The following is a 15,324-nucleotide window of genomic DNA, read 5'->3' as shown; positions in this document are numbered from 1 at the left end:
GTTGACCCAAACCAATCGAAAGGTTAACTCGAGAATTAGGCGTCCAATTTATTTACATGTTCAATTTACAAAAACGATTGTGTTTAGCTGGATAATTTTTTTGACTTTATTTTTTATGTCATTTTTTTAAGCTATCTAATCACAAATGAATAAAAAAAAATGATAAAATTATCATTTTATTCTTTTTTTCATATATACTTAATAATTGAATGGTCGACTAACAAAGGTTTATCTTATCATTAAATTTAAACCTAAGGGAGGTTTTTTTAAAAAAACCCTTAGTTCTAGCTATTGCATTTGTATGCAAGCAAGGCCTCAAAAAGATTTGGCACAACCAAACAATAAAGGAATTAAAACATGATTTTCCTTTGGCAACCCGTTTCTCAAATTTTGCCTCATCCCTTCACTTAGTCCTCTTTTTTAAAATGAAAATTTTATTGCTATAGGGCAATGGTCCTCTTGACCAAGAGTATAAAAACGAAGTATCTTAAGAAATCCTTCAAAACCTGCATTAATAATAGTTCCAACAGCTACAAGACATCTATATATTGAGTGCACCAACATCAACCTTTGCTTTTGGATCACACTTGCTGCCTACTTTTTCACTGCCAAAGTAAACAGCATTATTATTTTTTTAAACCAAAATTTGAAACTTACATCACTCACTGCCTCTCTTCACATGAACATCACTTTCTAGAAAGACAAGAAAAAAAAAAAAAATAGCTATCAAAAAACAAAAACAAAAACAAAGAAAAAAGAAATCTCTCTCTCTCTCTCTCTCTCTCTCTCTCTCTCTCTCTCTAAATTAGTTAGCCATCACCATATCCCCTCCTCCAGCCTGAGCAGCAACTGCTTCCAATCTCTTCCAGGCCAACTCCCGCCGCTCTTCCAACTCTTTGGCCCTTGCTTCTTTCTCGGAATGTTGCCTCTGGCATGCTTCAAACAGTTCAGCATCCATCTCCAGGAACATCTTTTGGACTTCCACAGTCAGTCCATGGACTGCCTGGCTCCAGTGACCCTTTATGTTCCTCTCCAATGCTTCAAAAATGATGGGGAAAATCACATTCCGGTTCTGCGCAATCAAGCTCAATATGTGCTCGTTGTTCCAGAGGAAAAGGGCTCTTTCTGCAACCTGCCGTACAACTTCGCATTAGTTAAAAAAAAAAAAAAAAAAAAATCCCTCCTTGCAGGCATCAAATGACAAAATATTGGTGCTTTCTACGCTTCTGTAACCATGGATAGCCAGTGATGACATTCCAAAAAGTTACAGCACTTACGCACCCCGGTTAAACAAGCTTTTACTCAATCACAGATGACAAAAAACAATGATAAATAGTAGAAGCAAAAATTTTCAGTGTCCTTCGAAACAAGTGCGAGAGAGCTAGGAATCAATGCAGAATAGAATGGGATGGAATGATTATAGTATAGAGATTTAAATAGTTGACATAAAAAAATATGGTTTCATTCTAAGCAAATGACCATGCCATTCTCAGCAACATAGAATAGCATAGAAATAGACATTTGAAGAATGAAGAAAAGAATCAAGCAATAACCCATATGCTTTAAGAATAATAGTACAAATGTGGTTAGAGTCATTAAAGACAAGTATATCAGGAATAACAAATTCCACATAAGCAGTCTTTCGCTTCTTCGGCCTGGAACTCAAGACCTGTCCTCTACAGATAACTTACTCATTGTAAGTCCCAAATTCTGAAGCTCTTTCATGAATTCTTTGGGCTCCGACTGTGATTTTTTTATTGATTAAAAAAAGAAAGCAAGGAAAGAATATACAAAAAGAGAAAAAGCAAAAAAAAAAAAAAACCAATATATAAACTAGAAATAGAGAATAAAACCAAGCTTATAGAGCCAACCAATCTCATTGTTAATTGGAGAAACCAACACTCCAAATGAACTGAGAAGAAAATTCAAAGCTAAATTTGCAGACAAATATTAAACATGAGAGCAAAAACAGCACACCAACCAAGTTAACTCACATCCTCATGCCTAGCAAATCCTCTAAAATTAGTCAACAAAAAGTCCTCCAAAGATTGTAATCATACCCAACACTCATCAAAGTTCAAACAAACCAAAAGGCTTCTTTTGTGAAGAGCAAACCATAGATCAACGAAGAAAAACATGAGATGGAGCCTTACAAAGCCACCTAATCTGTAACAGATTTGTCAAACTCTATTAAGAATGGTCATTTACACAAAAAGCCTTCATCTACGAATGATCCTAGTCTTTCCAAAAGTGATTTGCAAGCAGAAGAGAATACAAGGTTTGAGTCAAATGAGAATATAAAGAATTACACAAAATACATAAGAAGAATCCAAATTTCAAACCCTAACTTCCTAAAAATAATCATAACGAAATGACTCCAATATCGTGAGAAATAAATAAAGCTCCTTGGCTTATCTATCAATAAGATTTCTATAGAAATGGAAACTCCTAGAAATAAGGTCACTCTCAACAACCATCAAAAGAAGACATAAGGGCATCATGATATACAGAAAGCTGAAAGAGCGAAAGGTGCTTTGAAAGACACAGTTCTTCAAAACAAAGATCATCCCAAAAATGAACCCAACAACCATTTCCCACTTCTAATTTAGTACAAGAAAAGAAACGGGATACAGCTTGAAATGAATTCCCATGCTCTCATCAGTAACTCTTAACTCTGATATTAGCATCACACCCATTTGCTTGCAAGCCAAATTTGCTCTTTATTACTTCATGGTTCATACCAAAGAGAATTAGTTTCCGACAGAGAATGCCAAAACCATTTACCCACCAGAGCAACATTCTTAATTTATGGAGATTTTCTTCTACTCAACTGGTTGCAGCTCCAGCATTGGCTAACTCATCATCTCCTTTCCTTCAATCCTTCCTGGCTCTATTATTAACAATATTTAACTTGTCGTTAAGGTCCTGCATCATTTTGTATTAGAGCACATCTATCATTGCTCCACACTGCAGCTGTGTCGTCATCATCAGGTCCAGTGACTCCTTTGATCTTAAAGTGTTGCCTAGTTCCAAAAATCTTTTCTTTTTCTCTCAGAAACCTTGACAAATATTCATCAAATAACTCAACCCATATTATTCAACTCCGAATAAAATCATCTGCACACATATACTTATAGGCCTAGCATGTTTAGTAATCAAGAAAATAATATAGGGAAACCTAACAAAACTAAAACAACCACTCTCCTAATAGCAAGGTTCCTAAAGTCTACTATGACCTAATAAAAATACTACTCAAACATCACAAGAATTATGGTATAGGTGTTACATAAATATGCTAAATTTAAGTAATAAACCCCAAATGCCTTCTCTTGCCCCTCTTTATGTTCTCCATCGATCCACCTCTCCATCAAAATTCTTCAACTCCTCGATCAAAAATTCCTTAGCCCTCCCACTAACTACTCCATGAAAGAATCTTTACAATCACCTTCCCAAACCCACTTACTTACATCTAGTTTTTTGTGACAAATACTTATCTTTTCTAAAAGAAAAGCGCCTCATCCAAGTCAATTCTAGAAACGAGTCAATCTCAAAGCAGCCTGAGACTCAAATAGCATAGTTTTTTCCATCATATCCAAGTACTAAATCAGTCAATCTCATCCAAAACATAAATCATGTGATCCTTAACTTCAACATCACCAAATCCTGTAAATTCCTCCTTTTTTGGTTGAGTGTATGCAGGTACATTTCTATTTCTCATGTCAAAGCATCCAAATGAATAGTGACTATCAATGTACCTAACTAGTGCCAGGCATCTCGGAAAAAGCAAAGGGTCCAGCTCCAGCGTCAAAGTTGTTACCACAAAAATGAGTACCATGGCATGGCATGAATATGGGATGACTAACATGAAAATCCCATAAAATCTTGACAGGGGAAACCACCTATATGTGCATGTGAGGACCTCAAACTCTACAAATCATATAAATGAGAGAACTACATCAGAGCTAAGTTAAATAAAATAAACAATAGAATACTTACTAGTACAAATTATATTACACAAATGCAAAGCCCTTGAGAACATTGCACAAACAATATCCTCTACCATCATCAATAGCGTCAATCCAGTTGGATTTTTTATTTTGAAGTTTCTAACTCAAACACTAACTTAGCTGCACAGTTTGGTTAATTTAATATGTCCAGGTAGCATCCATTTGATGTTGATGCATTAACAACAAGAATATTGAAAGCAAATTATGAGTTTCAGTTTCTTAAGCAAGAATACGGGGATTCTTCCACATTGCCAAATTTAATCAGTTTTCAAAGTTGAGGAATTAAGTCTTAATATGTCATTACAGTGTAGTTTGATTAGGAATGTTTACAATGTGCTTTTAAAGTTTTGTTATCCTAAGAGGGGGTGGGAAGGAGTACGGGATAGGAGATGGGGCTACCTCCTGTTGAGTTAGGCCCATTTTGGGCCTTCAATGGGGGAAAAAAAGTAAAAATAGGTAATCCTGCATAAAAAATGACAGTATTTTTTTTTGCATGATAAATAGACTGTGTTTTTTCAGGGAAAGGACAAGGCACCCACCAAGAAAAGAAGAAAGCAAAACAGGATGAAATGATCAACAGTACAAATCTAATGAAGCAAACACTACAGTTTTGCTCATGTAGGTCAAAGAGCTATCTCACAAACATCCCCACGCCCACCAGGGTCACCACCCCCACAGCTAGGGGTGTAATCGGTTTTATTTAATTTGGTTCTTGTCAAAACCGAGCACCGAACTGAACTCCTTGGTAATAAAAAACAATAAACTGAAACTGAACTGTTAATCGTCGGTTAACAAAAGAACCATACCACCAGTTTTTTGGTTCAGTTCGCTTATATTTGGTTTTTTAAAATTTTGAACTGTAGGAACAAATAATAACCATTAATGGGCTGGGGGAGCAAGGAGCTGCTCTTAAGCCTGCAATTAAACTGCACAGCCCAGACTCAGGCCATTATTTAAGAGGTGAGGAAGCCTCTCCACATGTATAAAATATAAGTTCCATGAAGCTCTTCTATTAGCAGTTTGAATTAAGATTTACTACCAACTGAAAATATAAAATATTTATTTATTAGTGGGTGAATTGTACATTATAAAATGATAAAACAATTTATGAATCTAATTATACAACATATTTATCATTAATATTGTATAAATTTATAACATAATTTAATTTAATTGGTTTTTCAGTTCAATTTTCAATTGGAAACCGAAACCGAAACCAAAATTTTTCATTTTTACAAACTGAAACCAAGAACTGAAAAACCACCTTATATGTATTTCGGTCCGGTTTCGGTCCAGTTTTCAATTTTTTGGTAATTTTTGCACATCCCTACCCACTGCCCACCCCCTCGCCTTAAAAAAAGGATTTAGAAAAATGTGTCAGACATATTTTTTACTCCTAAGTCCTAAAGTTTTAGCCAAGTTTCAATGTCCACTAAACTTTCAATTGTTTTAATTCCTTCCTAGAATGTTTTAAATTTCTTCTAAATCCCCCTCAAGGAGTACAAGGCACCCTCCAAGCAAACAAGAAGGCAAAACAGGACAAGGAGGAAACTATAAATATTCAGCAATACAAGGCTAGTGATGAAAACACTATAGTTTCACTGCACGTTGCATGTTACTGTCAATCAAAGCTCTATCTCAAACCCTTCCACCTCCCACCCCCCCTAAAAAAAAAAAGACAATGCATTTTTCACCCCTAAAGTTTTAGTCAATTTTCAATGTGCCCCTTAAACTTTCAATTGATTCAATGTTGCCTCTAATTTTTTAAATAAGAAAAATATATATTAGAAAAGAACAAAACAAAAGTAAAATGTGAGGAGAATAAGATGTCCCCCTTAAGACAATAGAAAGATTACAATAATGTTGTTTTCCAATCCCTTTGAAGGTCAAACAACATCATTGCCTAAAACCCAAAAAAATGGGTCCAAAAAAAAAAAAAAGCCAAAAACACTACCCTATCCAATAACAACGAGTTCAGATTATACGATCCTTCAAGATTCTTGTATTCCTCTTAATCCAAAGGGTCCACAGAACAGCAAAAACCATGACTCCATAATGCTCTTCCTTTCAACTCTTTCAAAGCCCCGATACCTCACTAGCAAGAAGTCGCCCGCAACTCAAGGGTGCCACCCATGCTTCACCAAAACAAGAAAAAAAGCACTCCATAAATGGTTCCCCACCCAACAATGAAGATAATTGTGTGCATCAGCATCATTGAACTTGTGGCATACAATGCATATATCAGGAGTGAAAGCCTTATAGGGTTTTCTAGCATCTAGCCTATAACAAATCATGTGGGTGACACTTAACAGATGCTAGTTTCTATCCCATCCACACAATCATCTGCCCCACCACAACAACCCCACTGGTCCACCCCCCCAACTCAACAAAAAGGCAGGCGAAAAGTGCAAAACACCCAACCAAATCTCTGAACCTAGATTCCCAAATAAACTCCTACCTCTCGTCATAATTAAGGAAGGATGCAAGTCTAATTAACTCTACTCAATTTCAAAGTCTACCTCTTCCTGCAAACCCCAACTTCCCCTGCTAGGGTTCACAAGACTAAGACCTAATTCATGAAAAGGCGCTTGAGCATCCCCAATTATTTCTTTCACCTCCTAGGAAGTCCATGGTATGCAAGTCCCCTTCATTGGTAACCCCTTTTGGAATAATAGAGATTTGAAATTAGTATTGAGATATACCCAAAGAGGAAAAATACCTTTCGCTCTTTACTAGGATTGTGAACCACACCATCTAAAAAGGATTCAGGGATTGAACTTGGAAACACAAAAAGTGAAACAATTGTATCAAATCCTAATTGTATCTGGCTAGACCCCTACAAAATTTAAATTTCATCTGAAACCTGAACTCCTAGTAAAGCCATTGATTCTAATTAATTATAGTTGGCATCATTCTTAGATGAATAGAATGGAGTGACACAATGAGGTAACACAACACCAGCATGTGCACACTGCACATTATCACAGGTAAATATATTAATTAAATATGCTGAAATTTTTTTAATTCTATTTGATTTTATGAATTGAGTACATCTATCACATAGTTAGAACTAATAGTTGTATTTTATATAATTTCTAACATAGTTCACGTGCTTTTATTTTTTTGGATAGAAGAAGCAGACAACATAACTCCGCCTGTGATGCACTTAATGCCCTAATTTTTTTCACACACAGCCAGTCCCAAGCCCGGGTTAAGGAGGAGGGTTGCATTAGGTAGCTGACAGCCAGCGTAAAATTTGTCAGATCACTATGATATGAATTCTTACCGAATATTTGCTGGGGCATCCCCTACGAGCGACACGTTGCACTTGAACCACCCGACTATAGCGAAAAGTGGGAGAGGGTGGGCTAGGTTGTCACCCCGAAGCGACGAGCCGCGCCGGCGCCCGGGTATGGTGTCAGATATGAAAAGGTTCTTGCATCATTCTAGACGTGGGCAGGTAAAGATGTTAGTTCAGAAAACTAGGATTAGATTAGCAACTTGGAATATAGGGACACTTACGGGTAAAAGCATGGAAATTGTGGATACAATGATTAAAAGAAGAATTAATATAATTTGCCTTCAAGAAACTAAGTGGGTGGAGAAGAAAGCTAGAGAAATCGATAAATCAGGATTTAAACTTTGGTACACTGGAAAAGAAAAACATAAGAATGGAGTAGGCATTATTATAGACAAAAACTTAAAAGATAGCGTTGTGGATGTAACTAGAGTAAGGGATAGAATTATAAAAATCAAGATGGAATTAGGACAAGAGATAATAAATATCATTAGTGCTTATGCTCCTCAAGTTGGCTTAGCAGAAAATCTTAAGAGACAATTTTGGGAAGATATGTATAGTATTATACAGTACTAGGAACTGAGAAAATATTTATAGGAGGAGATCTGAATGGACACGTTGGAAGAGATAATAAAAATTATGAGGATACATAGAGGATATGGATATGGAGACAAAAATGAGTTAGGGGAGATGATCTTAGACTTTGCTATGTCATATGATTTTAGTATAATAAATACTTGCTTTAAGAAGAGAAAAGAACACTTAATAACCTTTAAAAGTGGACAAAATAGAAGTCAAATAGATTTTTTTTTAACTAGGAGGGTAGATCGTTTATCATGCAAGGATTGTAAAGTTATTCCAGGTGAAAGCTTAACCACACAACATAGAGTATTAATGTTAGATATATGTATTAAAAAATGGAAGAAAATGGATAAAATAAACCAGTGTAGGAGAACTAGATGGTGGAACCTAAAAGGAGAAAACATAATAAAATTTAAAGATAAAATGATCAAAGATGGGGATTGGACCTTAGAGGATGGGATAGATACAAATACTCTTTGGAATAGATTAGCTAGTTCTATTAAAAAGATAGCAAAAGAGATTTTAGGTGAATCAAGGGGAAGATTCTCGAATAGTAAAGAAAGTTGGTGGTAGGATAAAGATGTACAAAAAATCATAAAGACAAAAAGAACTTGGTATAAAACGTGGCAAAAATGTAGAAATAGAGATAACTTTGAAAAATATAAGGAGGCAAGAAAATATGCAAAAAGGGCCGTTAGTGAAGCTAAATATAGATCATTTAATAGTTTGTATGATAGATTAGGTACAAAAGAAGGGGAAAGAGATATATTTAAACTTGCTAAAGCTAGAGAAAGGAAGAGCAAGGACTTAGGAAATGTAAAATGCATAAAAAGTGAGGATGATATTATCTTGGTTAAGGATGACGATATTAAAGAAAGATGACGAAGTTACTTTAGTAAGTTGTTTAAGGAAAACCAAATAGAAGGCTTAAACTTAGAGTTGTCAAATGAGGAAAAGACTAAAAATATAAGATTTATTCGCAAAATTAGAGTTAACGAAATTAAGTTTGCACTAAAAAAGATGAAAAATGGGAAAGCTATGGGACCGAATAACATCCCAATTGAAGTTTGAAAATACTTGGGTGATAACAGAATTATATGGTTAACTAATTTATTTAATACAATTGTAAAAACTAAGAAAATGCCAGATGAATGGAGGAAAAGTACTTTAATACCGATATATAAAAATAAAGGAAATATTCAAAATTGTAATAACTATCGTGGAATTAAACTTATGAGTCATACGATGAAACTATGGGAAAGAGTTGTTGAACAAAGATTAAGGTTAGAAACGAAGATCTCAGAAAATCAATTTGGTTTTATGCCTGGGAGATCTACCGCAGAAGCTATTTATCTTTTAAGAAGATTAATGGAAAAGTTTAGGGAAAAGAAGAGAGACTTGCATATGATATTTATTGACCTTGAGAAAGCATATGATAGGATACCTAGGGAAGTTCTATGGTGGGTTTTAGAAAAAAAGAGTATATGTTGTAGGTATACCGATGTCATTAAGGATATGTACGATGGAGTAATGACTAGTGTAAGGACTATAGATGGAGAAACTAGAGAATTTCCAATTATCATAGGTGTACATCAAGGATCTGCTTTGAGTCCTTATCTTTTTGCTTTAGTGATGGACCAATTGACTAAGAGTATTCAAAAGGAGGTTCCATGGTGTATGTTGTTTGCAGATGATGTTGTATTAATTGACGAAACTAGGGCTGGAGTAGAGGCTAAGTTAGAATTATGAAGAGAAACTTTGGAATCTAGAGGCTTTAGGATAAGTAGAAATGAAACTAAATATATGAAATGTAATTTTAGTAATGATAGAAGGAATACTAGAGACAAAGTTAAACTTGATGATGAAGAAATAAATAGAACTTGTAGATTTCGATACCTTGGATCTATTATGCAGGCTGAAGGAGAAATGGAACAAATTGAAGATGATGTAATGCATAGATTTAAAGCAGGTTGGATAAAATGGAGAAGTGTTTTAAGTGTGCTATGTGATCGTAGAATACCCTTAAAATTGAAAGGGAAGTTTTATAGGACAGCTATAAGACCAGCTATGCTATATGGATCGGAATGTTGGGCGACGAAGAAACATAATATCCAAAAAGTAAAAGTTGTCAAGATGAGGATGCTTAGATGGATGAGTGGTATAACATTGAAAGATAAATTAAGGAATGAACATATTCGTGGTAAGTTAGGTGTAACTCCTATAGAAGATAAGATAAGGGAGAGACGACTCAGATAGTATAGATACTTGCAACGTAGGCCTTATAGTGCACCTGTGAGGAAGAGTGACTTAGTTACTGTGGGGGGCAGTAGAAGGGGTAGGGGTAGACCTAAAATAACTTGGGAGGAGATAGTGAGTAAGGATTTAATATCCTTGAATCTATCAAAAGAAATGGTCCATGATCGCACAAATTGGCGGAAAAGGATTCATATAGCCGACCGTACTTAGTGGGACTAAGGCTTGGTTTTGTTGTTGTTGTTGTGTTGAAGAAGCAAACAATATTATTAAAACTGAGTACATGATTTAGAGGATAAGGAGTCCTCCCCAGAAACTAGGAAAGCAGAAAAATCTATAATACAGCGAAGAAAGGATAGGAAAACAGAAAAAACAATATAAGAATCAATTACAAAGCCATGCCTTCCAATCTTTTATGAAGTTGGACAGCGAAAGACCCAAAAAAAATCCAAAAGGGCACCAAGGAAAGTCGCTTTATCCCATAAAAGCCGCGAGCAGGTTGATCGACCTTTAAAAATCCTAGTGTTCCTCTCTATCCATGAGGTCCAAAGGAAAGCAAATAATAAACCGTCCTAATTCAAGTTGTATATTCAAGTATCAATACTGAAGCTCATTCATAAAAATTTTGTAAAATGTATCTACACATAATATTTTCCCTGCAGTAATTAAAAATAGAATAGTTATAACATAGTACGATTAGATTCTATAATCTAAAATTAAAATTTTAAAATAAGATCTAATATGTACATGCTTAATTCTATAAGAACAAATTTAAATTGAACCACCACAGTATTGAATTAATCTTATTTTTATATGAATTTCCAATATATATTTCTTTCTTATAGAAAAAGAAAAAAATTTGTAAGATAAAAAAGAATACACAACATGAAGCATGGACACAGACATGGGCATCCGACATGATGTGTCAAACACATTGACGCACCAAATCTTTAAAAATAAAGACACAACATGACAACACAGCGATAAAAGAAACATATATATTTTTATGTATGACCCTGTTAATATATATATATAAAATCAAAATATGGTCCTCTAAAAAAACAGTTGTCAAGCATCATTGAATTTGCATTTAATGTTGATAAATATGGTCTGTTTGATTTTCAGAGTATCGTGGTTGATGCAAATTTTTTTCGTAATGCAATCAATGCAAGTTACAAGTTTGCCTAATTTGGAAAATATATCTTTTTCTCCCTCAAATTTTGATAATGCTAGAACATGGCCCCTAAGATTTTTATTATTTTTCTCATAATATTCAATGCGTCATGTAAGTGTCAGACACTTCATATTGGCCATCTCTGACATGTCTCAAAATAAGTCTTCTGACACATGTAGAGGCCATGTCACTATGTCAGAAGTGTTGGAGATGTAGAAATACTTAAGGATGAGAAATCCTCTAAAACACACAAGGGAAAACAAAAATGAACAAAGAAAACAAGTAAAAGAAAGAGAAAGAAAACTAAGACTAACAAAGTCATCCAATCGCGTTGAACACGAAGCAAAATCACACTGCAAAACAACTTGACTAGAAAATCCACAGCAAAGCAAATAAAAAAATCCAGCCCACCAAATCAAATCAATAGAGAAAGTGCAATCTCAAACATACAACTTCATACAAGCATTTTTCTCAAGCCAAAGCACCCATTAACAGCAAAATGACATTGTTATACCACCAGATTGTATCATCAGACTTAACATCTAATCTATCCACGTTGTTGTCACAAAAATAAGGATATTTGTTTTCAATTGTATAAGGCTATTTTTGTATAATCAACCTAAGAAGTAAGGCAATTCCAGTTAAACACATCTAAATTATGCATGATATTGTCACAAAAATACAGATATTTGTTTTCAAACATTATATTGTATAAGGTAGGCCCATTTAAGGCTATTTTCATATAATTAACTAGAAGACTAAAGCTATTCTAGTAAAACACAACATTTTACACCCTCAACACAAATCATTCCCATATATATACATGTGCATAAGCACACAAAAACTTTCTGTCTCTATCGTTCAAAAGTGGTGTTACCAAACAATTAAGAATAAGGCATTAGAAGATCAATGGCGGTACACCATAATTAATATTTTCATATGTTGTGACAAATGAATTGCTGATGCACAGTAAAACAACAGTATGTCCACCCTAGAAGCACACTGGCTTTGCCTTTTTCTTTTCAATAATGTTCATTCATGATATGCAGGCTAGCTCGGTGGTAAGGTATCTTACAACCAAATAAAAAATAAAATAATTTACATTGGTTATCTTCTAAAACAAAATGCCGTAGGACCGAAATAAATTCAATACTAGAAAGCCCAAGTTCTAGTCCATTTCTTCAATTTTTATAATTAATAAGAAATGCATGCATATTACTAGCATCATAGTTTTTCTTTTTTCCTTTTAAAAATGCTTCAGATGCCAGCTAACAATTGAAGGCCAAAATCCACAAAAACCTCCTTGAAAAACATATTTCCAGACCCTCAAGATCCAGTACTTGTATGTGACTTGACTACCAAATTCAGAAATTTATAATTTTTTCTCTGGAAAATCAGTGATCGCTTCTACTGTCATTGGCAGTACTTACAAAATTTAGAGAGAGAGAGAGAGTACAACAAAACAGAAATTGGGGAAAAAAAATGCAGTTGAAGCAGACTAAGGCAATTAGAAAACAGATAAACAGGTCGAAACTTGAGACAAACAAAGTTCAAGTTGCACATTAGAAATGCACATATATGCTATGTTTTTTCAATAGTCTAATACAAGAAGATGAAATTCCAGTCTCAAAGCATTAGTTCATTTAATTTTTTTCCACCAAAATGATTTAAAGCCTGGACAACTTTGAAAAATGCATTGCCAGTTCTCTATCACACAGCAATCCAAAATATGGATGAGCTCTATATAAATCAAAGCCATGCACAACGGTGAGGGCATCACAGTAACATAATGTTGAAATATAATTAAAAGAAGATCAATTTATCGTTAAAAAGAGAACCTGGAAATGTGAGCTATTGAGGCAACGTCCAATCTGTCTGAAAAGAGGGACCATGCAGTGCTGAAATTCTGCAGACTGAGTTCCCTCCAGAACTTCTTCTAATTCTCCAAGAAAAAGAAGCTCTTTCTGGCAATTTGTGACTGGCCAGTACTTCAATAAACCCCTGATGACAGTATCAGCCAACTTGTAATCTTTTTCAACAAACTGAATAATGCAGTACGAGAGCTGCTGATGGTATGGGGAGATCGTCTTAGGCTTATGAAGTGGAATAAGTGCACGAACAAGGAATAACTTATGTTCTTCTTTCATTGGCAGAGCAAAACCATTTATTATACTCGCTAGAATCTCCAACAATTCACCAATCCCACTATGCCTCTCCGTTTCAAATATAAACCGATAGAAAATGTTACTAATAGCCTTCCTTACAAAAGGGCGATGGACCATAAACTTCCCATATATACGGTGAAGTATATTTTTCAAATAATCGCGCTCACGGGGGTCCTCTGAATCAAACAAATCAAGCAATTTCAACACAAATGAATGATCAACATACCGCTTTGCAACCTTGGTGTCTGTATGGGATGACACAACATATCTCAGGAGAAGTTCGTACACAATTTGCAAATGGGGCCACGATGGCTCCATGTATGAGTCATCCTCTTCCAGGTCCACAGCCTCAGCGCCAGTATTTTCATGGGAAGCTGGAGGCAAGCCCCGGAAAATATTTATGGATACCATCCAAATTAATTCTTGTTGCATAGGCTCACTGATTGTGCATGACCCCGATTGCACAAAATCAACAAGCTCCAAAAGGGTTTGCCGCTTAATTTCCTTTTCACGAACCAATTTCAAAGTATCAGAAAAATCAAAGAGCAAACAACAAATCTGAATCTTGCGGAGAAACAGATTGGAACGGTCGAGAAGGGGCACATCCCTTAACAAGGGAAGGACTTCGATGGGTCCTGAGGTGAGGAAGGCAGCCAAAGACACAGCTTGTTGCTGCGCGTTCACGCCAGCACCAGCAGAGGCGACAACAGTGGTTCGAGATGCATGGTTAACAGTTACATTCGCCACAGCAGACGCTTCATGCCCATACACGGCAGCTTCACTTCCCTCCAATTGAGTTATTTTTCGATGACCGCGCTTAATGATCTTGTTCAACATTTCACCGCATTCAAACCCTAACCCTAAAGGCAGATTTGGTGTTACACAGCACCGTCACCTAAATCCATCAACCAATGAAAACGCTAGACATTAGAGAAAACAATAATTGGGAGAACAAGGGAGAAGATGGTGCGAAAATTTTCTCAATTAGATGAAACAAAAAAGAGGGCGAAGAAAGTACCTCTCCGGGATCAAATATAGATGGGGAACATGGAAGGGCGAGAGAGGGAAGAATAAAAAACATCAACAATGCAAAATGCATATAAAAATGGCGGAAAGGTTACCAAAAGCAGATGAGTTTCGGAACTCCATTTGAACAGGAGGGCTCTGGTCTTCTCAGTGAGGAACAACGGAAAAGCGGGCTAAGTTTAAGAACAAAAATAGTAACCAGCGACAATTTAAAATAACTGAAAATGAATTAGACATTCTCTCATTTAATATTCCGGTAAATAAAAACACGCAATTAACTTACGCCAAATTCTGTATATTCTTTTTTTTTTTTTTGGGCCTTTTAATTTAACTATAGAAAAAATACATTTGATAACATGAGAGTATTGATTCTAAAATATATACATAAAAAAAATTATTTCAAATAGACTTCATGAAGAAGAGAAGAATTTCTTCCTCTTATCAATCGTGTTTTTTGGTGAATCAAATCAACCTCGTGCATTATGCATCATCAATTAAAACTTCTAGCATTATCATTTACCATACCGCTCTTTTTTCCTAAATTATTATATTTCTATCCTCCAAATATCCCACAAATTAGGCGCGATCTCTCAACATTTTTTTCATTTTTTATGTTCAGAAATAATAAGTAGAAGCCAAAGAAACTATTAAAGAAATAAATTTTAAACCTTGTATTTGAGTTTGAGTGAAGTTAAACAAAATTTAATATAATTTTATAAATCAAATTCACATTAATGCTTTTTTTCCAATCATAAGTTATTACTGAGCTGCAGCTGCTTGAGGCCAGATTCCACCAGGTCTGGCTCTCATTTCTATATT

The 15,324-nt window shown here is 35.1% G+C and overlaps 1 protein-coding gene across 2 annotated transcripts; it reads right to left on the bottom strand.

The window, feature by feature from the left end:
• Positions 1-488: 488 nt before the first annotated feature.
• LOC131165439 (serine/threonine protein phosphatase 2A 57 kDa regulatory subunit B' beta isoform-like) lies at positions 489-14,740 on the bottom strand. Of its 2 annotated transcripts, none has more exons than XM_058123266.1 (3): positions 14,601-14,740; positions 13,153-14,374; positions 489-1,132 (listed from the first exon to the last, which is right to left on the bottom strand). In XM_058123266.1, exons 2-3 carry the CDS (start codon positions 14,314-14,316, stop codon positions 806-808), a joined length of 1,491 nt encoding a protein of 496 aa, XP_057979249.1. In that variant the 5' UTR covers positions 14,317-14,374; positions 14,601-14,740; the 3' UTR covers positions 489-805. The 2 variants fall into 2 exon arrangements, with proteins under 2 accessions (XP_057979249.1, XP_057979248.1); XM_058123265.1 differs by having other exon boundaries at positions 14,498-14,720.
• Between the last annotated feature and the right edge of the window lie 584 nt (positions 14,741-15,324).

Source organism: Malania oleifera, chromosome 10 (assembly GCF_029873635.1).
Source record: "Malania oleifera isolate guangnan ecotype guangnan chromosome 10, ASM2987363v1, whole genome shotgun sequence".
Taxonomy (NCBI): Eukaryota; Viridiplantae; Streptophyta; class Magnoliopsida; order Santalales; family Ximeniaceae; genus Malania; species Malania oleifera.
Note: the sequence above shows the minus strand (reverse complement) of the source record. Positions and strands in the feature narration are given on the sequence as shown.